This window comes from Hipposideros armiger, unplaced genomic scaffold (assembly GCF_001890085.2).
Source record: "Hipposideros armiger isolate ML-2016 unplaced genomic scaffold, ASM189008v1 scaffold_266, whole genome shotgun sequence".
NCBI lineage: Eukaryota > Metazoa > Chordata > Mammalia > Chiroptera > Hipposideridae > Hipposideros > Hipposideros armiger.
In genome coordinates, this window is record NW_017731616.1 from 1,190,869 (window position 1) to 1,215,791 (window position 24,923).

A 24,923-nucleotide genomic window follows, 5' to 3' on the forward strand; every position below is an offset into this window, starting at 1 on the left:
CAACTATAGGAGAAGTTTGTACCTGGGTGAAAAGATCCTGGGATAATATCAAGATTTAGATCATTGTCAAGTCATGTAAGCAGTGTGGCATTTCAAATGCCATAGATGGAACTGAGGACTAGGCAATATATGAAGACAGTGATTCGTCATCAGACACAGATGAGGACAAGCTAATGGTTGGGAGTTTGACAGTGATAAGGAGTTGTATGAATGTTATGATGAATAAGACTTGAGTTCAGTAACTTTATGTAATACATTTTTTTCAAATTTCGGGCCCCAAAATTAAGGTGCGTCTTATACATGGGGAAATATGGTAGATGGTTATAATTATTTGCCCTCAGATGGTGATTGCAGAGTTAGGAAGATGAGCTTAAGATTTGTAGGACTTATCATATGTCAGAGACTTAAACTAAGCATTTCATAAACTTAAACTCCTTCAATCTCTACAATAACCTTGTAAAAGTGGTGACATTACCCCTTACTTACAGATGAAAAAATCTGAAACCCTGAAAGATAAGTAAACTTTCCCAAGCTCACACTGCTAATAAGTATGCAAAACCGTGGCTGAAAACCAAGTAACTCTAGCTCTAAAATTCTATCTTTTCATGTATATTTTTTTCAAAATCTTATAAAGTCTTAATTAAACTTTTGAATTTAACCTATTCACCTTAAGTTGCTATGATATTTGACCCAATAATAAATATTAAGTAGCCTATGTAGCCAGGTGTAGGGGTGTGTGTGTGGGGGGGGGCGGGGTGTTAAGATGGTTTAAAGGAAGCAAACCATGAATCAACAAGAGATCTCATAGAAAGTATTGAAGTGGTAATCTGATGCTTCAGAGGTTAGGTGCCTAAGAGATTCTTGTCAGTGGATAATATTGCTAGAGAAACTTACCTGTGTGGATGTTTAATTTGCTGTTTTGTATCTTATTTTCCATGCTATGAAATGTAGGAAATTTCCTTTAAGTGTATTGGGGTCAAAGGGAGCATTTCCCTAATCTCCCTCTACTGGCTTCCTAGCAGAAGTTAAGATACCTAGTGGCTAGAATTGTGCTGATACTAATGATACAAATAAATTTAGAAAAGAAATTAATTTTAGAAACAGGAGATTGATGTTTGTAGCAAATGAAAATGGGACAATAGAGAAAGGATTATTTAAGTTTATTTTGTAATCCAAAGTTTGTTATTGAATCTTTTCTGAGCTATGGGGAAGAATATGTCTAAAGGTATTAGAAACTTGACATTTCAAACAAATAGCGGTAAAAACTTTATACTGGGAGGGTGGCATGATAAGAATCGGCATCTGAGATCAACTTTCTGAGTTGGTGATGACATTACAAAAGCACTGTCTTTAGCCCTTCTTTAACTAAAAGGTCAACTTTTGGCAGCCTCAATGGAGAAATCTGAAATTGATCAATGGACTAGTTGGTTTCTAGATAAAATGGTCATTTGGAAACAGAATTAGACATGGACACTATTAAATAAAACCTTCACTCTGAGGGAGCTCCTAGAGTCTGTGCTAATTATCCTCTTTTCACACCTGAAGCGTTTTACACCTATCTAATAGGCAACTAATAGGCATTTCACACCTAGTAGATCCTGACTGTTTCTCAACTGACTGTGACTTGACCTCACTTTTTTCTCATAATAGCTCCAGGCAGCCACCTTTTTCCTTCCAGAGTTGCCATTTGAGAAGAAGTCTATCTGCCATTTTAGATTCTAGGCATTTTACTTGGTGATATGTGTAATATCCCCCATTTAAGAAAACAGTATACAGCAACTAAACAAGTGTGTATTGATTATTTTTTATTAGATTTAACACTTTTAAATCCCTTTGATATTTAACTTTAATTTACAAAAATAATTTAGTCCCAACTTTGCATAAAGCAAGATCAAACAGTTTTAGTAAGTTAAACATTGAACCATCTTTACAATGGACAGCTATTTCTTACAATGACAAATGAAGATTTGTTTGTTTTTTTGTTATGTATTTATTTTACTTTTTCAGAGGCAATGATAGCATAATTGGGCTTTAAATAAATAAAAGGTAACATTAATCCAAGAAGTAATGAATGTACCATGAATCCAAGAAGTCAGGCATTAGAGGGACGTATTCTGGAAACATTCTGGCTTCCATTTTTAAAGCATTAAAAATATTTGTTACTGTGTAAATAGTTGCAGATTTGTGTATGGATGAATATGTGTATCTGTTATTTGTATAGCCTTAGAATTAAGTATTATAACTGTTTGGACTATTGCAGAAAATCAGCCTACAAATATCAGTGCAAACTTCATTTTCATAAGGTCGTTTTGGCAGTATTTAATAACATCAAGCAGAATAAAAATTCCTTAAAACATTATGAAAATATTTTAGAGGAGAAATGCAAAATGCATTGTATTAACTTTTTGGGGTTTTTTATTTTTTTGTCATATTACTATTGTTAGTTGCTAATATTTTTAATACTGCAAATTTAGAAAATTTAATAAGTTTTAATCCATTTTAAAGTTGGGATGATAAACATGTGGGTTGTTGAGAAGCAAGATAAGCTTAATCTTCCATTTAGTGTCCTCTCAATCTGGCTGTACCCTTTCTTTCCAGCAGCCTCCTTTCTGGACTAATAGTTGTAGAAAGTACTTTTGAGTTTCACCTCTACCATTAGCCAGGTATAGGACCATAGGCAAATCACAGGGTGGTTTCTTCACCTGTACAATAAAAGAATTGCACAAAATTTGTTTTAATACTTTGTGTCATGGAAAAATCTTTTGAGGACCTGATGAAAGCCATTGATCTATACATTCTGAAAACTGCTGTTTCATACAAAATGTTACGTATAATTTCAGGAGCTGCAGTGTTCCCTGAACCCACCGACCTCTTGGATTAGAGGATTTCTGATTTTGAAAATCTGTAATTTCTAATTTCTATCCCACACCACCCTGTTTTCTAGCTGTACTATGTTATGATCCTCATTTTTCAGACTCCTCCTTTTGAGTTTTTACTCATTTCAACTTTCAGGTGCCCTTCTTTATCCTCTTGTGCATCTTCATCTTTGAAAGTCTGTCTCCTTTTTAAAGCACAATTCAAGTGTGTGTGTGTATGTGTGTGTGTGTGTGTGTGTGTGAAGCTTCCACAATCAGAATTAATCTTTCCCTTAGAACTTTGTACCTCCATTTAGTCCTTACTTGTTTGGTCTTGTATTACAGTTATTAAGAGGGCTGTATGACCTCTGGCTCCCCTTTCTCTTCTTTCCTGTTCCTCAACAGATTATAAATATTGTGACGTCAATGTCTGTGTTTCTATATTATTAGTTTTATAATTGATTTGTACCTTGCTAGTAGTAGTTATGGAATAAATGCTCACTAATTTTAATTTTTCGCTCAGTAGTAATAATTAACTGTTATGTCATGTGCTAAATGCTGGGAGGATTGCCGCCGCGCCCCCCCCCCACCCCCCGCCATCTCCAAAAAGTGGCAAGTGGTGTGAAATAGAACTATCAAGGGAAAACCTCATGTAGAAGATGAACTTAAAACAAAAGAATCCCCAAATATGAGAGTTTAAGGGGCCTCTATGACAACATCAAGTGTACCAACTTCTGCATTATAGGGGTACCAGAAGGAGGAGAGAGAGAGCAAGGAATTGAAAACCTATTTGAAGAAATAATGACAGAAAAGTTTCCTAACCTGGAGAAGGAAATAGATATACAAGCCCAGGAAGCACAGAGCGTTGATGAACAAGATGAACCTAAAGAGGGCAACACCACACCAAGACACATCATAATTAAAATGCCAAATGTTGAAGACAGAGAGATTCTTGAAAGCAGCAAGAGAAGCAGTTACCTACAGGGGAGCTCCCATAAGGCTATCAGTTGATTTCTCAGCAGAAACTTTGCAGACCAGAAGGGATTGGCAAGAAATGTTCAAAGTGATGAAGAGCAAGGACCTACAACCAAGATTACCCAGCAAAGCTATCATTTAGAATCGAAGGACAGATAAAGACTTCCCAGATAAGAAAAAGCTAAAGGAATTTATCACAACCAAACCAGTATTACAAGGAATCTTAGAGGGACTTCCTTAAGATGAAAAAAATTAAAAATATGAATAATAAAAGGAAAATAGCCAATTCAATCCCCATATGGGCCACTGTGAGCTGCACCCTTCTTAAAAGAAAAAAAATGACAATAACTACATACTTACCAACAATTACTTTCAATGTAAATGGATTAAATGCTCCAATCAAAAGATAGGGGAGCTGAAAAGATAAGGGATAAAAAAAACAAGACCCTTACATATGCTGCCTATAAGAGACTCACTTCAGATCAAAAGACACACAGACTAAAAGTAAAGGGATGGGAAAAGATATTTCATGAAAATAGAAATAAACAAAAAAGCTGGGTAACACTACTTATAGTACTGGGTAACACTAAGCTGGGTAACACTACTTAAAGACAAAATAGACTTTAAAACAAAGGCTGTAACAAGAGGCAAGTGACCTAGTAATCCCACTTCTGGGTATTTATCCAAAGAAACCCAAAATGCTACTTTGAGGGGACATACTCATCCATGTGTTCATTGCAGCATTATTGACAGTGGACAAGATATGAAGGCAACCTGGGTATTCCTGAATGGATAAAGAGGCAGTAGCACATTTATACCATGGAATATTACTCAGCCATAAAAAAGAATGAAGTCAGCTATGTGTGACAATATGGATGGACCTAGAGGGTACTGTGCTGAGTGTAGTAAGTTAGACAGTGAAAGACAAATGTCATATGATTTCACTTATAAGTGGACTGTAAAGAAAATAAACAAATGAAACAGAAACAAACTCATAGATACAGAGAACATTTTGATGGTAGCCAGGTGGGAGCGGGTTTGGGGATGGGTGAAAAAGGGGAAGGGATTAAGAAGTACAAATTGGTTGTTACATGGTAGTCATGGGATGTAGGGTAAGGAACATAGTCAATAATATTGTAATAACTATGTATGGTGTCAGATGGGTACTAGATCTATCGGGGCGATAGATGAGAGAGGGGTTGGGGGCAGGGTGAATAAGGTGAAGGGATTAAGAAATACAAATTGGTAGTTATAAAATAATCATGGGGATGTAAAGCAGAAGGAATATAATGAATAATATGGTAATAACTATGTGCCAAGTGGGTACTAGTCAGGGGGATCACTTCATAAATTATGTAAATGCCTAACCACCATCCTGTACTTAATTTATCCTGTATGAAATTAATATAAAATAATATTGAATGTCAACTGTAACTGAAAAATTGAAAAAGTGGAGGAAGGACAAGGGAATAAGAGATTCAAAGTTCCAGGTTTAAAATAAGTCTTTTTTTTTTTTTTCCTAAATGCTAGTTCTCTTTCTTCTTTTAATCACCAATGAAGTGTCTTTATTTATTGTTTTTAATTGGGGGAGGGGAACAATGTTGAGGAATCGAGGAAGGGGAACAAACAAGTTGCTGTCCTTTTGTTCTTCAGTCTAGTTGTGGAGGACGTCGCTTCACTGGCCCATGTTGGTATTATCATTGTGCTCTTCCCGGGTGAGGCAATCGCTCTCAGGCCATTGGATGGCTGCTTACAGTGGCTCGCGGCAGCTAACGAAAGCTCACGCCTGCTGCCAGCCTCCCACGGTAGCTTATGGCAGCCCACTGCAGCCTACGCCGTTGCCGGTGACTAATGGCAGCCCAGCTCTAGGTCGAGCTGTTTGTTCACCATCTTAGCTGTAGAGGGTACAGCGTCACTGGCCTCATGTGGGATTCTAACCGGCGGCCCTGCTGCTTAGAGCTGGCATCCCAAGCCAACTCCTAACCAACTCCCCACTTGGCCAGCCCCCTAAAATAAGTCTTGGGGATATAATATACAACATAGGAAAAATAGTGACTAATATTGTTGATAGCATGGTATGGTGTCACATGGTTGTTGGACTTAAATGGTGATCACATCTTTAGCATAGGAAATGTAGTCAATAATATGGTGATAACGATATATAGTGCCAGGTGGGTACTGTTCAATAACTATGATGTTCACCTGAAACTAATATAATATTGCTTGTTAGCTATATTTTAATTGTGTTTTTTTTAAATAAAAGGTAAAAGCAGAAAGTATTTTAGAAAACAATAAAAAATATAAATAAATAAAAAGATGAACTTGAATGAGTGGAATTTAGGAAGCTGCAAAGGTGTAATCTGGGAGAGATGAAGAGAAATGAGAGAACTAGTGTGTATCTGTATTTCCTTATCAATGAAATCAATCTACTTTTACAGAAGAGATAGGTATTAAAAATTTGCTTATAGTTTTTAATTAAGCTTTGCATTTTTCATTTTTGCATTTTTGTTTTTACAGGTACAAGAAAATTCCCCAGGACATAGAGCTGGACTGGAGCCGTTCTTTGATTTTATTGTTTCTATTAATGGTTCGAGATTAGTAAGTTCAGCTTTTTGTAGTTTTGGTTATAATTTTTTGTCATCTTTTGAAAATGGAATTTTTCAGATTATCTGGGATGGATGTTTACTCGTTAGCTACAAACATATAGAGTATGATACCAGTTTATGAAAATAATCATGTGTTAGTAAACATTTGAAAATGTCAAATATAGAATACTATACCTCCATCTATCAATTATTTTATGGGAATAAAATCATTGGAGACTTTTACTGTATAGGTTAAATATTTAAAATTTTTAAGCAGAAAGAAATAATTAAGGTGAAAGGTTTGCTTTTTCAAAGATTCAAACTTTTGTAGGCTATTAACAAATGGATTAGTAAAGACTTTCAAATAATTTGTCAGTTTTCTTGGAACTGAGTTCCATGATATATAAGTAATGTTACCTACCAGAGCCAGTCAGAAAGATATATTCCAAAAGTGCAGAATTAAAACCACTTTTTATAAGTTACTTTCGGTTTACCTGTAGTAAGGTCCTATAGGAAGGGAATTATATAATTTCAGCAAAGGAAATTGTTATGACAATGGCTACTTGGTTGGCTTATTTTTTTCACAACAATCTTAAGTATTTATCACTTATCAACATCTACATTTTGGCCTTTATTCACTTATGTAATGAAATATTTAACATAAAGCTTCCATTTTCTTTTCCTGCCAGTTCCTAATAAATAAATAAAATGTATATTTAGGAGTAGAATCCAAAATTAAACTTCAACGCCAGCAAATGTTTTAGATTTTAAAATCAATGTCATACCAACTCTATTAGTAATATCACTCCTTATGGAGTATTTTTGGGTTTTTTTTCACAGAAGCCCTAGATCACTTCAATTTATGTTGGGTTGCAGATTCCACAGTCTGTAGTCAGCTATTAGAAAAAGGTCAAAAGTTGTAGTTAACATAAGAGTTGTTCTTAATTGCCTAACATTCTTTTGCTTGGAGGAACGTTTGAATGTTAATGAAACCTTTGCCCATTGAATGTTTTATGTTGATTATTAATATTACACCAGTAGGGCCATAAGATGCTTAAGCTAAAACAGTTACCGTATTTGCCGGCGTATAAGACGACTCGGCGTATAAGACGACCCCCTAACATTTCCACTCAAAATACAGAGTTTGTTATATGGTCGGCTGTGTGCGATTTTGCGAGTGTGGTAAAATCGCATAACAGCAAAATCGCATAACAGCCGAGCATACACCCAGCAGCGCTGCTGATGCCTGAACGGTATGTGGAATGAAGTGGGCGGGCATCGGGAGGCCACTATGGCACGGGGCAAGCACTATGGGCAGTCTATCTGAAGTGTACCTGGCGTATAAGACGACCCCCCACTTGGAGGCATATTTTTCAGGGCCAAAAAATCGTCTTATACGCCGGCAAATACGGTAACATTAATTTTTTACTTATTAAGAAAAATAATTTTATGTGTTCACAGAATAAAGACAATGATACCCTTAAGGATCTACTGAAAGCAAATGTTGAAAAGCCTGTAAAAATGCTTATCTACAGTAGTAAAACACTGGAGCTGCGAGAGACCTCAGTCACACCAAGTAACCTGTGGGGTGGCCAGGGCCTGTTGGGAGTAAGCATTCGTTTCTGCAGCTTTGATGGGGCAAATGAAAACGTTTGGCATGTGTTGGTAGGTATCTACTGTGAGCTGTTACTTGGAGTTTAAGAAGCGGTGTAGAGCCTTGTTAATAATAATAAAATGTAAAAGCAACATAAAAAAATTTAAATAGCTTTTGCTACTTATCTAACTTTTTAAAAATCAATATAAAAACCAAACCAAAACAAAAAAGGCAGTGTAGAAAGGTGTTTTAACAGTGATTGTCTCCAGTTTGGTGAGATTGTAGGGGTTAATATTTAATAAAGATTAATATTTTTAGGCTATTTCTAGTTCCTTAAAATCAGAATTCATTGCTTTTAAAATAAGGATTAATTTTAAAAAAAACATAAGGAAGAGGAGCAAATATAGATCCCTAAGAACTATTTTTCTTTTTTTCTTTTTTTTAGCTGAGCCATCCTGCCACCTGTTGGCAGCTCAGTGGCAGAGCTCAGCTCAGGCCGGGCATCGAACTGTTGTTGCTCAGAGCTCAAACTCTTGAGCGAGCTCTTAACCAACTGAGCCACTCGGCCGGCCCAAGAACTATTTTTCTAATGATTTATCCATTAGAAGGATAAATTAGAAGGAGATATGTTAAAGCAGATAGCTACAGAAATATTTATTAAATATTACATAATTTTTATGCTTGGCAAATTTAGAAATTTGTATTCTGTAGTTTCTAACATTGTCTCTAGAAAAACAGAAATATGGGGATTTTTAATCACTATAGTTAAGGACCATGAACTATAAAATTTGGAAGATTATGTTATATACATTAACTTTGGGGTGTGTTTTTGTGTCCTCTTAGGAAGTGGAATCAAATTCTCCTGCGGCACTGGCAGGTCTTAGACCTCACAGTGATTATATTATTGGAGCAGATACTGTCATGAATGAGGTAATTAGTGTGTTTATTAATAATGAAAATTATATAGCATTTTTAAATTAGTGTTTCAAGTCAGAAGTGTATTTGCATACTTTACATTTAGAGTTGAAATTTAGGTCTTTGCTGTTCAAGATAGCTTATGCCTCAGGATGTTAAACAGAACATCTGGGAGGTATCTTATTAGGTATAGATGTGAGGAAGAACACATGCCGTGTAACAGCTGCACAGATTTTGTATATGGTATACATCAATCTCTGTGTATCTCAGGACTAAATCAAATCCTTATTTTGGTTATTGATTTCATTTTCTCTTCCCTTTTGAAGGTAACAAAATTGGCTCAGCAATGTTAGTCAGATCCCTTTCCTTGCCTGTTAGCTAGTAGAAATATGTATTGCTAATCAAAAATGAGAGGAAAATATAGGGTGCCCAGATAACCAGGTCTTAATAATGGAAAGCAAAAGCAGAATATGTAGAATTTGGGTGCGAAGAGTTTTACTAATATTGCTGACTAGGTCTTATGGAACATAAACCCTTGCACATAGTAGATAGGTAATATATTAAATTAAACCTTGTTTAGAGTATTGGTTTTAACAGTGATTTTTATCTCTGGGTGAGGGCCCAGAATCTGTGTGTGGTTTTTTTCTTTTAAATTTTCCTGGCTATTAAGATATTAGCCATGTTTGAGACCCACTGTTTTAAAGTTCAGTAATGTGAAAATAATTTTCCCCTGTGATGCTTTTGCAGTCTGAAGATCTGTTCAGCCTTATTGAAACACATGAAGCGAAACCATTGAAACTTTATGTGTATAACACAGATACTGATAACTGTCGAGAAGTGATTATTACACCAAATTCTGCATGGGGTGGAGAAGGCAGGTAAGGTTATTTTTTAGACTGTTACTACTGCTTAAATGTAGTCAGATGTGTTATAAACATTGACTTTTTTTATTTTGAAACAAGTTATTGGTTTATTATAAGACTTCTTTTGAGAATAGAAAATAACTGACCTAGAATATTGAACCCAGTAATTCACTTTTTAAAGCATGTATTTATGGAGCATGGTATATACAAGATTGGAAAATTGAGTTCGGGAACTCATCCTAGAGAAAGTGCTCCATACCTCATTGCTGAATATCACTATGGTCGCCTTCGAAGTACTCCCCTTGGGAAGCTATGCACCAATGCCAGGACCTAGTCCACCCTTCAAAGCAATTTTGGAACTCTTTTTCTGGAATGACCATCAGAGCTGTCGTCGTATTACCCTTGATGTCCTGAATGTCATTAAAATGTCTTCCTTTCAACATTTCCTTTATGTTCGGGTAAAGAAAGAAGTCACTGGGGGCCAGATCAGGTGAACAGGGAGGGTGTTCCAATACAGTTATTTGTTTACTGGCTAAAAACTCCCTCACAGAAAGTGCTGTGTGAGCTGGTGCATTGTCGTGATGCAAGAGCCATGAATTGTTGGCGAAAAGTTCAGGCCGTTTTTGTCTAACTTTTTCACACAGCCTTTTCAGCATTTCCAAATAGTAAACTTGGTTAACTTGTTTGTCTAGTTGGTACAAATTCATAATGAATAATCCCTCTGATATAAAAAAAGGTTAGCAACATTGGTGCAACAAGTTTGTGAACTTAATTGTCTGACCTCGTAGACTATAGTCCTTTTCTTTATTGATTGAACACTTAAACAGTCTTTTTTGGTTTGGTTTTGTTAGTTTCATAAAATGGTTTTTCATTTTTTATTTTCCCAGTTCCCCTGCCCAGCAGTGTGTCAGTACAGTGTAACTAGGTAGCTGCTAGGAAAATTTCTTGGCACTTTGTGGAAACTGTTGGCTTTCAGAAAGAGGCTGATTTTAACCAAATGTTAAACAAAATTGCAATAATAAAAAGCATATAGAAAGAGGATCAAGTCAAGCAGATAAGCAAACTATAAAATCCATTGTCTGGTACTGTTCATCAAGTCAGTTCCCTAATTTCAAAAAGCCAGACCACAGCAAAGCATGCTGATTTATATTGCTTCTTTAGGTCTTTCAGCTGTTGTTTAGATTGTACAAATTTTTCACTATTTTTGAATGCCCTAACAGCAGCCTTTTTTAATTTGAGGAATTACTGAACATAAGCCGTAATTATGGGAAAGCCTAGGGTTTGGAAACTTCCAAGTGTTCTGCACAAGTTCCAGCATTTGCTGGGGAAAGGATGACTTAGTTGATTCAGGCAGAGAAAGCCTCTGTTTGCTCACAATATCTTTACCCACACTGCCTGAAATTCTGCTGAACATATGTTACCACCAGAATGCAATTTGAGAAAATGAGATAGTGGTATAATCTTAAGAATCTGCCCTGTCTGGGGAAGTACTTGACCAAGTTATCATTGCCCATTGTCCAAGTTTATAATCACACAGAAATACGACCCTCTCAAGGCATTTCAGAGGGACTGCCTCATATAAACTAAATTTGCAAAGAATCTGCTGTATTCATTAGAATGGCCAATTTTCAGTTTACAGAAGAAAATGCCCCTTTTCCAGGTAGAACTCTGAGGTCAGATTAGTACCACAAGAGTGCTTGGTGAGCCTGGAATCAAAGTGCAAGGAAGAGATTCTCTTGGTGGTGAAGTCATCACTAGTTCTTCAATTTTTAATTACACTGATTAAATACTGCTACATCCTAGAGCCCTTCTTTTCTAGACCCTGGCAACTACTTCTTTCTTTGGAAGACATTTTTCCTTTTGACATGGTTTAGTACCATTGATCAATCATTGCTTTAGGCCCATATTCCTGAGTCTCCCCTCACTTGACATATGTCTGCCTCGAGTTTTCATTTGTTCCTCAGAGGCTGACCACATTTCATTCATTACAGCATATTTCTCTTAGTTTCGTTCTTAGGCTAACTCTGAGTTTGCAGAGGGTCTTGCTGTTGCCTGGCTATTGTCTCTACCAGCACTTAGTTATTTTGATTAATAAGCACCTCATTTTAAAATACAGCTACCTCTGATCGCTATACATTATTTAATCTTGTTTTCTCCACATTTATGAGATCCAGTTCAGTGAGAATTGCAGTTTGGACAGTAGAAGGGAGGAAAAGTGGGAGAAGAAGGAACAAGTAATTCCATAATGTGAAGCATCACTGCAAAATCAGATTTGGATAAGGGAGAGCTGAAGTTGGCCACTGCCTGCCCTCCCAGTTTTTGGTGATAGTGGTACCCATGGAAGTAATAAATGCCGTGGCAGGGGAGAGGCACAGAGATACCTGTGGATGGCCTACTCAGGAAGTGTCAGGTAGTTTGGGCAATAACAATCATGATAGAAACATAGCTGGAACCTGATTGTGAAGGGCCTGAAATACTGTGGTCAGGAATTTGGATAGACTTTGGGCAGTGGGACTATGATATTGTATCAGTGGAGGTTCTTTGGTTCCGAACAGTAAAACCCAACTCATTGTCATAAGCAGACATGAATTTATTGCTGTGGAGTCTTGCATATATAATCAAAGAAATAGCTAAAGAATCAGACTTGGAAAGGACAGGACTCCCAACACCTACCTCTAGGGATTTTGAGAAGAAGGACTAATTAGCACTTGCATCAGCATTCTACTGAAGGGAGGAGTTTTTGTTTTTTCTGTCACTCCCAAGGTTTGTAGCCATGGACAAAAGAGATGGATTGGCCAGGCTTAGCTCATTAGCTGCTCCTTGGTTTGGGCAAGAGAGGCCCCTGATTGACAGTCTCACCAGCACTGCACACAGTGGCACAGAAGTAATTCTCCAAAGGAAAGAAGGAAAAAGGAAGATTGGGAGGCCAACAGACTATGGAAAGAAGCAATGTGATCACATCTTATTAAAAAGATGGACTCTCGTGGCAGTCGGAGGATGAATTAGAAAGAATCTGGATTAATTTGGATTGATTTGTGTCAGGTTCTGAAACAGAACTATGGGATGTATAAATGACTTGATTATACAGAAGTGTTTGGAGCTTTTCAGTGGAAAGACTGTATGTCATTTGTTCCGCAAATAATGATTAAGTGGCTACCATGTGCCAGGAGCTGTTAAGGCAGGAAACCAAACAAGGCCTCTGCCCTCAAGGACCTTAACATTTTATTGGGGGAGACAGAAAATAAACAAATAAATATGCAGGGGGTTGGATGGTGATAAATGCTTGAAGAAAAATTAAGACAAGTAAGGGTAGTGTCTGTGGTGGAGGGAAGGATGCCGTTTCATAAAACAGTGGTCAGAGGAGACCTCTGATAAGATAACACTATTTAAAGAATGGAAATTTGTTTTTATATTTCAAAACCTTGATGAAATGCAAGCTGTGATTGATAACAATAACTTTAAGAAAAAAAATATTTTCATAGCCTAGGATGTGGCATTGGATATGGCTATTTGCATCGAATACCTACACGTCCCTTTGAAGAAGGAAAGAAAATTTCTCTTCCAGGACAGATGACTGGAACACCTATTACTCCTCTTAAAGATGGGTTTACGGAGGTAAGATAACTTCATGAGCCGATTATAGCATAAGGTTTCTAGCATAAGGTTTTGACCAAAATGAGTCGTGTTGATGTGTGTGGTAGTAGCACTAATTGAGATAGGGCAGGTGATGAGCTAAGTATTGACCACATTGAATTTGAAGTTCCTATAGGATATCCCGATGGATACCCTGTGGGTCTGGATTTAAGGAAAGAGGACAAGGTTAGAGAATACAGATCATCAGCCAAGAGAGGATCATTTAATCCAGTGAGCACTGATAAAAGTTGTCAAGGGATTGGGCCTGACTGGGTCAGAGGACTGAGGTCGGAATCTTGAACATTCCTGGTATTTAAATGGATGAGCAGAGAAAGGAGATCCAGCAAAGGAAGCTCAGAAGTCCAAGGGGAGAACAGAACTTCAAGAAAAAGGGCATAGTCAGCTATGTGAGGTACTGCAGAGAAGTCAGTGAGAGAGGGAGTGAAAAAACATGTCCTGTGCTAGAGCAATTTCCGAGACTTGACAGGATGCAGCCTTACGGAGATAGAGGGTGAGTGGTGAGTGATACGGTGATGATAGCTGGTGCTTATTACTACTTCAAGAAACTTGACTGGAAAAGCAAAGAATGCTAGGTGTGTGGGGACTACTACAGGATCAAAGTGAGGCTTTTTAAGGAATAAGAGATATTTATGCACAGGATTATAGGCTTTTAACATATTTTCTATGCAGGCCTCACAGGACAGTTAACTCTTGTCTGCATGACTAAAAATGCAAAAAGAAAAAGCTACAGTTGTAAAGAGAGGGCTGCTACCACTCTCGTTTTAGTTACACAGTTGGACCAGCCCCGATCCTCGGGGCAGTGAAGAGGAGCGGTGGAGAAATGGAACCTCTGCTCCCTCCCCAGCTCCCCCTGTGGCTCATGGCCAGAGCCAGTGTAGTTACATGTTCAGACTCCCATGACCATACCTGCCACTCCTAACCAGGTGAGCCTCTATGGGCAGCCTAAGAAGACCAGCAGGTGAAATGGCAGTGAGAGAAAAGGGCCAGAATGCAAATTATGTTGGAATGTGCCAGAGGGCACTGGAGTTGGCAGAAGTTGGAGTATTCAGAGGCAAAACCACCCATTCGCCTATCCGTAGAATCCACATAGACTCACTGATTTTCCCTTGCTGGAAGGGAAAGATCTGGCTGCCATGTTCATTCATTGATGAGAAAAGATAAGATGGACTTAGGAGGTTAGATATCTTGAGAAACTTCTAAGGGATTTATCATGGTAGTAAGACTTTCAGCCAACTTCTTCCATGAGCACTGAAAGTTAAAAACAAAAACTGGGTGGGAATTCAGAGGAGGAAAGCGGTGGTGTTATGAGTTGAGTACAATGATTTGGGGAGGCCGGGAAGGAGCAGGGAGTGGGCGCTCCTGGTGTGGCAGTAGCTCGAACAGTGTGTGAAACAGGGTAGATGCCATGTGCTGAGAGCCGGGAAGTGGCGCGAGGGGGAAGTTGTTACAGTGCTGCGTGGTCCTTGGCAGGTGTCAGAATTAGAAAGGAGTGTCTGAAGGCAGAAGTGCCAGGTGAAAACTTCTAACAGCTGGTGTATGATCAAAAAAGCTATCTGCAGGACTATTGAGAGCAAATATTTATATTTTCTTTTAAGTAAACGAGTAATTTTTTCTTTCTTTCTTTTTTCGGAAGGTCCAGCTGTCCTCAGTTAATCCCCCGTCTTTGTCACCACCAGGAACTACAGAAATTGAACAGGGTCTGTCTGGACTTTCTATTAGCACAACTCCACCAGCTGTCAGTAATGCTCTCAGTACAGGTATACGGAAAATATATTCTATTTTGAGTGTACTTTGTTTTACATGACATTCTTTTCTATCTCAAGCTGTAGAATTTTAAAAATTAATGCCAGTATACTTTGAAAACTGATTTGCTCTGCACTGGTAGGCCCTGTCTGTGCAAGTCAGTACTAAATCACAGTGCGCTTACACGCAGAGCCAGCATTCTGACCCCTTCTCAGTGTATTTTAGACCCTGTGCTTGTCTTCATATTGTACAGGTTTTAGGGTCAGGACTCTACCCTTAAATTCTGTTTACTTACTCTGTTTACTCAACAAATGTTTGCATATCCCTTAGATAGTAGGCACGGGGTACAGAAGTGAGCAGGATACCATTCCTTTCCTAGGGCCTCAGTCTTGCTCTGGGGACGTGTGTCTATTTCCTTCCTTTTTTAATTCCTTGTTCTACCTAATACACATAGTCCTTTTTCTTTTTTTTAACAGCTTTATCAAGATCTAATTCACATACCATAGAATTTATCTATTTAAAATATACAATTCATTATTTGTTTTTCTTTTTAGTATATTTTCAGAGTTGTGTAATCATCACCTCAGTTCATTTTAGCTGAGTTCATGAGCCCAATAGACCTTGACTAGAATTCTTCTCTCCCTTTTCCAAATTTCTAAAACAGTTTTCTGATCTAGCCCTGCTTAGGTCAAGTATAAACTCCCATCCAGTGGGCTTAGCTGGCTGGCTTTGCAGAGCCTCCCGCCCTCTGGCCCAGGCTCTGCTAAACAGCCTGTTAAGGGCCCTGGGCAGAGTAGATAGATCACGGACGTACAGTGATGTACCAGAAACCAGACTACATGAAGCCCCGCTGAGTGAAGACCTGACCATGCGGGGAGGGGACTGAACACTGTTTAGTCTGTTCATTCTTTGTAAACTGAATTGGTCAGGAATTTTTTAAAGATTGTGGTTTTATTCTAGGTGTACCAACAATACCATTATTGCCACCACAAGTAAACCAGTCCTTCACTTCTGTGCCATCAATGAATCCAGCTACTACATTACCAGGTAAGCGGCAGAAGACTAGAGATGTGCATAATAATAATAACATTACCTTGCATCTTAAAAAAAAAAAAGTCTGACATCTATGTGGTGACCTTTGTCTTTTAATCTCATTTTATCTCTGCTGTAACTTTGTGATAAATGAGAGCAAGTGTCAACAAGCTGTTAGTCACCAGCTAGTTAGCTGCTGAGCCTTGGGCTCCTTACTAGTACCTCCCCACCCCCACGCCTCCCCCCACCCCTGTGCAACCTGAGGCAGGAACAAGGAACATGTAAAAGCTCTGTTCTTCAGCTTCCTTAGTTTAGGGCTTTCTAATAGTTATTTATGTGAATACACACTGTGTCCTGGAAGAGAGTAGTCCTTATTTGAGTTTTCAGTAGCTCTAACACTAAGTTAGATTTTAGTTTATTTCTCTTACTATTCTCAGGGAAGACCAATCCCTTTATCCAGTAGATAACGATCAAATATTTCAGTAATCGAATATATTTGCATTGTGAGAGCCTTTAATTGTATGGGTAAAGTAGTCATTACACAAACATAATAAGCCATTAACCAAATGTGTACACACACACAGACACACACAGTGATTAAGCAAGTGTGGTAAAACATTAACATTTGGGGAATTTGAGTGAAAGGCGTATATGGGGATTTTTTTTATATCAACTGCTTTTTGCAACTAAGTCTGAAATTATTTCAGAATAAAAAAAAAAAGCCAGAGAGACTTTCAAAGAAATAGTCAGTTCCCTCTACTACCACACACTTACTGGGATAAATCAGCCCTTTCTCAGGAACACGCAGGCCTGACCATTCTTACTCTCAGGTTTAGAAGGACATGTATTCGTATTTGTTTTAACGCTTCCCCACATAGACATCTGATCACTTAGGTATAGAAAGACATTGTGCTGAGGTGAGATTGTCTTGTTGTTAATGTTGTTATGATACAAAACTGCCACACAGCAAGTGGATCGCTCTCATTTGGAAGTGGTTAGTATTTTTTTCAATACACAGGATTGAATGTTTTCCCCAGGGTAAGTGGTAACCTTTGTTTTCTTCTTGTCTGCAGGTCTGATGCCCTTACCAGCAGGACTCCCTAACCTGCCCGCCCTCCCCAACCTCAACCTCCCCGCACCGCACGTCTTGCCCAGTGTCAGCCTTCCAGAACTCGTGAACGCGGGTATGTTGCCCACTGTGCCTTCCTAGGGCTCTGTCTAATAAAAGCCTTACCCAGGAAAGCCAGTCTTCTATTTCAGTTTTTTCTGGAAAAGGGAGATCAGTGTAATAAATTTCAGCTGCTTCAAAGAAATATTAATCTTTTTTATTTAAAAAGCTTAAAAAAAAAGATCAAGAAATACACCTTTGCGATTCTCCTCCACCTGGCTGCCTCTCCTCCCCTCTTCTCCTCCCGCTGCACCCTGACAGCTCAAGCACCATAAAGGCCAGTTGTAGAAATGCAGACCAGTTGTGTCACGTGGCACTGCTGTACCTAAATTGGATGGAAGGTGTACGGCTCCCCCAGGGCAGGTGAATGGCTCCTGTGATTCTCCTTGTTTGGGCGCTGCCATCCGTGGTGCCCATCTTGTGTTGCGCAGGCCCAGAAACTTAGACTGCGAAACTATTACCCTGTCTTATCTGGCTGGGCTTGTTATTTAATAAATATTCTCCATTATTAGCAAATGTTTTTATAATGAAAACTGAGAGATCTTAGTGGTAAATAGTTAAGTTAGCAGATATTCAAAGTGTTCACACTCAGACTTCATGCACTGATGAATATGAGGCAGCAGAACACCCCACGGTCTGCCCTTCTAGTTAATGGATTACCCAGGTACCTTTGACGTTGAGATGGCCACATGTCAGGGCTGACTTTTAATTGCTGCTATAAACTCAAATTAATGTTTACTGTCTTAGTGCTCCCTTTGTCTTATCTTTTGTGCCCCGTATTCTTGGCTTCTTTATCCTTTCCCCAAATTGAGGGTTTCACCAGCCCAGTGGTTGCGCTGATCCTGTTGTACAACCTGCCTTTCCTTTGTTTCTTAAAGAAGTAAAACTTTCCCTTTATTCTGCATTTTAAAATCATCGCAATAAACCCACCAAGTATAATATAAATAGTTATCACAGGACTTGAACAGAGGCTGGGTAGTTATGGTGAGGCGAATGCCAGGCTACGTGACGCGCTCCTCCCTTCTGTAGCTTTCCCCGCAGGGCTGGCTTCTGTGTCCCTGTTTCTGTTCTGTCCAGAGGGCAGCCCTAACTCAGTTTGCAGCTTTCCTGGGTGAGCAGGAGTTCTGTCCAACGCTTAGTGTAGCTGCATTGCCTGCTGTATGGGCTGCTGTCCGTGCCAACTGGGAGAATCGTTTCTTCCCTGTGCTGGCCTGAGGCCCACAGAGCCTGGGCACCTAGGAGCCTGGAAGCCAGCTGTTCTTACAGTGACTATTTAACTCTGTCCTGGCCTCCACCTGAGGATGAGCAGAGGTTGTGATTTGTGTTGTCTTTCCTTGGCTTCAGTTTCCTTAGTGAAATACAAATAAAAGTAGACATGTGACAATGACTTCAGCCCCTTAAGTGCTGGGAGGATGTATGATCTGTGCCATTTCTGTCCTAGGTTTGCCACCTCTTCCTTCCTTGCCTCCCCGAAACTTACCTGGCATTGCACCTCTCCCCATGCCATCCGAGTTCCTCCCGTCATTCCCTTTGGTTCCAGAGGTGTCTTCTGCAGCAGGTACTGGGGAGCTGCTGCCCTCCCTCCCACCCACTGGCAACCTACCCTCCGACCCTATCACGACCACTGCAAGGGCAGATGCTGCCTCCGCACTCGCTCTGGATGTGATGCTCCCAACTTCCAAGGCCCCCACCACTGCCGAGGACAGAGTCAGCGAATCCGCCCCAGCCATTGAGAAGCCTGTTTCTGCAGTAACGGATGCAAATGCCTCGGTGTCACCTTAACTTTGAACCACCTTCAGAGTTGGCCTGGTGTGCTTATTTAACCATGGAAGCCGGTCTGGAAATGAAAACGATCATTAATTTCATCCTAGTTTGTACTGTATCTGTAGGCATCCTGTAAATAGTTCCAAGGGGAAAACTAAGCAAGAGGACCTGGGCTTGTATCCTGCTAAGTCAGGGTAGGCTTATGGCTGGGGAGGGAAACGTCGCAAAGTGCTTGTATTGTAAAACAACCAAAAAGAATTGTTAGGGTGGCTTGCTGCCAGGTTTCCACTGCCGTTCTTGGGGGTGTGCATCTTTGGAAAGGTGGTGACAGGGTGTCCACTGGCCTTCCTGTCCCCCTGCTGCTCCTCTGTAAGAAAACGAAATGTTTTATGCCTAGTACTCACACACCACCTTTCTTGTATTTTGTAAATTGTTTGAGAGAATGCAGACCACCTCACTAACCCATGAAAGGAAAAGTTATTTTACTTTTGGTCTCCATGAGTCACATCTCTATTAAGGTTTACACGAAATTTCCAACTAAAGATGTTTATTAAAGTTACACAATGTGCACTATTAATTGAACATCTTTTTATTCAGCCTATATACATAGATCCTTGTTTTGAGCTCTCAGAATTACTCAGACAACATTTTGTAACTGCTGCTGTTGCTTTATACGTCCACCATAAAATGGCATTTAAAAAGAAATAAAGGAGATGTTGCGGTTTTAAACCAGAAGGTGGCACTTTGTGGCTACTTAAATTATGATAGCTATACTGGGAAAGAATAGATACAGCAATAAATGACAGTAATTTGACGTTTCTTCTTGTGGTCCGTTTGAATTACAACAACTCATTGCCCGGTGTGCGCTTGTGACTCTCCAGGATGCCGCACATCTTTAATGTAATTTTTCATGTCTTAATGTTTGCTTTCTCCTAACTTTTCTAAGAGATGATAAATGGAATTGATCTATTGAATGAAATTAAATGCGTATTATATCTCTGTTTTGTAACTAAGACGAAAGTGGCTCATCAGTTGTTGACCTGGTGCTAGCATGAACATTGCTGAGACAGCAGCACGTGTGACTACGAGCACTCCTCTGGAAAGGAGTTATCAGCTCCAGCCCAGAGCCGCCAGTAGGAGGCCCAGCACCAGCCGATTTTTAGAATATATCCATTCTGGGCCAGGTTTATACTTAAAGTGAAATGATGCAAGAAGTTTCCAGCTTTAACCATACTTTCTTCTGTTTGCATTATAAATATTTCTAAAATATTTCTCTTAGATAAAAATCCTATTTTTTAGAAAGGAGCTTATAACAGGTAGAAAAAATATTCACAAATATATTTAAGTGTTATAATTTTTCCAGGACAGGAAAAGTAAGTTGTGATCACTCTCTAAAAGATGCTCATTTTAAGAGAGAGTGAGTGTGTGTGTGTGTGTGTGTGTGTGTGTGTGTGTGTGTGTGTGTGAAGGAAATAGATACCGTAGTGGAAAGCAAGTAAGTAATTTTTAAGATTTACAAATTGTTTTTTTTATAACAGCCAATACAATGATTCTTAACCTTGTGAGATCACAGTTCTCATTTGAAAATGATGACAGCCCTAAACCATCATATTCCCAGGAAAGTGCCCATAAGCATATGTAAAACACTAAGCTGTGAGCAAAGAGAGATTCTTAGCACTCACAGGATGGACAGATGGACACGGACTTGGCCTAGATTGGATCACTGGGTCCTCCTGAGGTGGAAAACACTTATTTTAGATATTCTCTGCTGCTTTCAGAAAAACCAGTTTTGGTGTTTATACACAGTAGTACCAGATCCTGTATCATGGGCCAGAAATGTGATGTAAGAGTGTCCCTACCAAGAAGCCACTCCCTGGGTCCTTGTAGGGGAACAGCCTGGGTGTCAGTCCTCAGGGGACTCCAGGGTAAGTAGTAAGTACTCTAACCATGGAGAAGAGCAGTGCCAGCCCGTGAGCGGAGGGTCACATACAGGCTGAATTTCTTTAAACTCTCTCACTCAGCATGGGTCCAAGTTCACACAAGATAGGCATGAGGCAGTGATGGGGGAGGACATTAGTTTGGAATAGGTTCAGTTACCACAAAAATTCTCAAAATAATAGCGGCTTAAATAAGAACGTTTCTTTCCCACGTTCAGGTAGTTGTTGCTGGCCGAGGCAGGCCTGGCCCACTGCAATGTCAGAGACCTCGGCTCCCATCTTGTAGTCCTCCTGGGTGTGATTTTCCTTTCCAAGGTCATCACATGGACCCAGATGGCAGCTGGAGCCCCAGCCACCCTATTCTGGTTCCTGCCAGAACCGAAAGGCATGCCCCCTTTCCTTTCAGGACAATTCAGAGAAGGTTCACACGGCATTTTGGCTCGCATCCTTCTGGCCAGTGTGGAGTCATGTGGCCACTTCTCGCTGAAAGACAGGCTGAGAAATGACCCCTCCATGTGCCCAGCCATTACTGAGGAGGAAGAAGAGTAATAACTAGTGTGGCCTACCATTTGCCCAAGATCTGATGGAGCCCGAAGAGGCAGGCAGCCTGGCCAGGGCACTGGGGAAGGGAGCAGGAAAGTTTCTGAGCGATGACATTTGACAGCAAAAATTATACAGTCATACACCTGAAACATTGTCAACTATAAAATGCATATATACGGACGTGACCAGTGGAAGAGGCATACTGGCAGCTGTGGAAGGCCAGGACAGAGTTTACACCTGTTAAAAAGCAGCTGAGGACTGAAAAATGCAGAAAACCTGCCCTTCATAGGTGCCCTCAGGCCACTCTAGTTCAAATAAAACTAGAGAAAACACACTCCATCCCCTGGTAGAAGTGGCCCCCAGGGACTTGCAATGTTATCAGAGTTGAGGTTGCACCACATTTCCTGGCAATTGATAGAAACAGGCCCCTCCCAGCTCCTCAAAGCCCACTTGGCCTTGGGATAATAACCGGCAAAGGTTCGTAAGTGTCCACTGCTCGTGGGATGAATAATGAAGCGAGGAGTGAGCCTGCTCTGTGCAAAGCCTTTTGCAGGACAATCTGCCCAGTGAACAAGAGGTAGCGAGCTGGCTTCCCCCCAGACGTTCCTTTGAACTGCCCTGTATATTAAACTGAATTAACTGCCAACGTTTAAAAAGCAGAAAGTTTCCCCATAGATCCAGATTCATGGTTTCTCTGAAGTGTCAAGATCTGGCAACACTGGACCCTCAGTCCCACAGGGAAACGAATATTCCCTTGAGCCTGTACCCGCCAGTTTGCCAGTCCCCACCTGGCCCACTGGTTTCTGCCACCTGCATGGCACACTGGCATCTGAATTTGCAGTGTCTCGAGTCTTACCCTGGTAGGGATGGGTGATGGGTGGGAAGCTGGGGCTTCAAAAAGTGGGAGGGTCCAGAGCCCAGCAGGTCCAGGATCAGAAAACAAGATCCTTCATGGACTTCCTTATTTGGGATCCATAAATCATGGTGAGATGGGCACGAAGGTTGATCAGATTTGAAGCAGTCACTTAAAACTATAAACCTGGGGGACAAATAGGTCCCTGGACAATGACTGAGACAGTGACAGGGATTTATTTGGGTTTCACCAGCCTCCTCCTAAAGTCAATTCTGGGACCCCACACCCATTAGTTATTTACCTTAACAACCAATTCTACTGAACTTATCATCAGTTATCTTTCTTAGGGACCAAGGAGTAGGGAATACGAGGCCCAGAATTCCTGAATGACTTTTTTGTCCTCCACTCTATATGGCCTCAAACTCTGCCTGGTAAGGGAACCAACTCATGTTTGCCCAGCGCTGGCCAGGCTGGGCTGGTTTGACACTGGAACTAGTAAGTCTGCCTGAAGTTGTGCTTCGTTGAGAAGCACTTGAATCAGGGTGGTTGGGGGTGGGGCTGTGGGAACTTCTTGTTTCATCTCTTACACACTTGCGTATTGTCAGAATTTTAAAAAACACATTTGAATTACTTTTTACTTAATAAAAACAACCGAGTTATTTCCATGTAGGGGGAAAATGGGAGACTTATAGAGTCAAGACTGCTTAGCCTGGAGGAGGGTGTGGTGCTGGCAATCTCCAGCAACATTTAAAAACAGCATATGACTGGTCATAAACACAGGAAGCTCTCTACCAAGACATCCCTAATCATGGCCATAGAGTAGAATCATCAGTGCTGTTTGCTTAATAAACTGCAGATCAGTCACAGTGCAAGTCTATGTTGTGTCTGTAAATCAGTTTGGCCTGAAGTGGCCCTGTGTGTTTCAGACAGCTCTGCTGAGCGGAGCAGCCTGGAGACATGATGGCAAGAGCCCACACTGTCTGTAGGCATTGCGGTGGCATTCAGACCTCCAGAAATAATGTTAGCTGTCAGGTACATGAAGTCTACGCAGCTCTAACGTTATTTCATTTTAAGATCAGCAGCCGAGCAACCTGTGCTCTTTTGGGCAATGGGGAACACGAATGTGAGCGCAAACTCCATCTGCCAGATGAAAGGGAGCTGAATAAAAGCAAGAAAAAATAGGCTTCTGTTGCATGAGTTCAGGGGCTCAGAGCTCATTTTGATTTTAATAAACAAGGCATTTACCCACCTTGGTCTCTGCCAAGCTTTTGTTTTTCTTTTCTTGGAATGATCAGCAGTGAAAGTGGCATGACATCTTAGAGACAACAAAATTCATTTTTCCAAATTCAGATCTCTGCTAGGCAAATAGTATCACCTGAGGGGGATAAAACCCCACTGGGGTCTTTGCATCCTGGTGTTGCTGTGTTCCAGAGGGGACAGGTGAGGACTGACTGTCGCTGGAACGTGGAAGGAGGCAGAGAGAGAGAGAGGAGAGGCCCATGGGTGGGCACAGTTTCTGCAATTGATGCCAAGGTCTCGTGTTACCGAATGTGGTACACGGAGGAAAAATTGTTTTCTAATTTTAATACCTATGTATTTATTTTACCATGTATTGGGGAAAAAAATAGAGTTGCTTCAACCAGGCTAAAGTTCCTTAATTTACAAATAAACTTCACTGGAAAACATAAATCAATTTAAAGACACGTATTAATTGACAGCAGGTGCCAGGCGCCGAGCTGGGCGAGTTTTTCAATTAATTCGCCCGGGCATCTCAGCAGGTGATACTGATATCTCCAATTAACAGATAAGAAAACACCTCCAGTTCACGCAGCAGGGAAGCTTTGGGCCAGAGGCTGACTCCAGATACGTCTGTCGGGTCCCAAGCCTCAGTTCTGTCCCCATGTGGCGGGCGGCCGCGGTGCCCAACATTGACTTTCACCCAGAGACCCCTGTTCTCTCCACGGGGAGAGGGAAGGGAGCCGGGGCAGGTAGGGCTCCCGAGCGGCGCCCGCAGTACGTGCTGCGGACAGCAGGTGGCACCGCGAGCCCGGGGAAGCCGAAGCCCATCAGAGGCCGCGGGGTCTCCGGGCCGGCCTCGCAGGGCCCGGGGGCGGGGCTGGGGCGTCGTTGGAGAGGCCCCAACGATGGGGGCGCTTTTTGTTCTTTGGAAAAGGGCTTTGGGACTTAGTCCCCTGCTTCCCTTACACTGCAGACGTGTAGCTGGATGGAGATGCAGAAAAGCCGGGGTGCATTCACCAAAAGGAGTACCTTTTCAACACAATTTTAAAGTAAACATATCAACCTGAGGATTGTTAACATAAAGGTGAAAAGCCCTTCAGGTGTCTGTGAACCCCTCAGATACTTCAGGAAACATCAGGAGCCTGAGTATCTGGTGGGGGAGATGGAGGGGTCTTTTTTTTTTTTGAGGGGTCTTGCTTCCCA

The 24,923-nt window shown here is 40.6% G+C and overlaps 1 protein-coding gene across 1 annotated transcript in view; it reads left to right on the top strand.

Annotated features, from left to right (window-relative positions):
• GORASP2 (golgi reassembly stacking protein 2) overlaps positions 1-20,153 on the top strand; it is a 39,589-nt gene extending 19,436 nt beyond the window's left edge. The window contains exons 2-10 of the mRNA XM_019656837.1: positions 6,348-6,428; positions 7,877-8,080; positions 8,853-8,939; positions 9,672-9,802; positions 13,270-13,402; positions 15,075-15,198; positions 16,145-16,231; positions 17,290-17,400; positions 18,826-20,153. Of these exons, the coding sequence (XP_019512382.1) occupies positions 6,348-6,428; positions 7,877-8,080; positions 8,853-8,939; positions 9,672-9,802; positions 13,270-13,402; positions 15,075-15,198; positions 16,145-16,231; positions 17,290-17,400; positions 18,826-19,166 (1,299 nt within the window). The 3' untranslated portion in view covers positions 19,167-20,153. The remainder of the gene's footprint in view (positions 1-6,347; positions 6,429-7,876; positions 8,081-8,852; positions 8,940-9,671; positions 9,803-13,269; positions 13,403-15,074; positions 15,199-16,144; positions 16,232-17,289; positions 17,401-18,825) is intronic.
• The last annotated feature ends 4,770 nt before the right edge of the window (positions 20,154-24,923 follow it).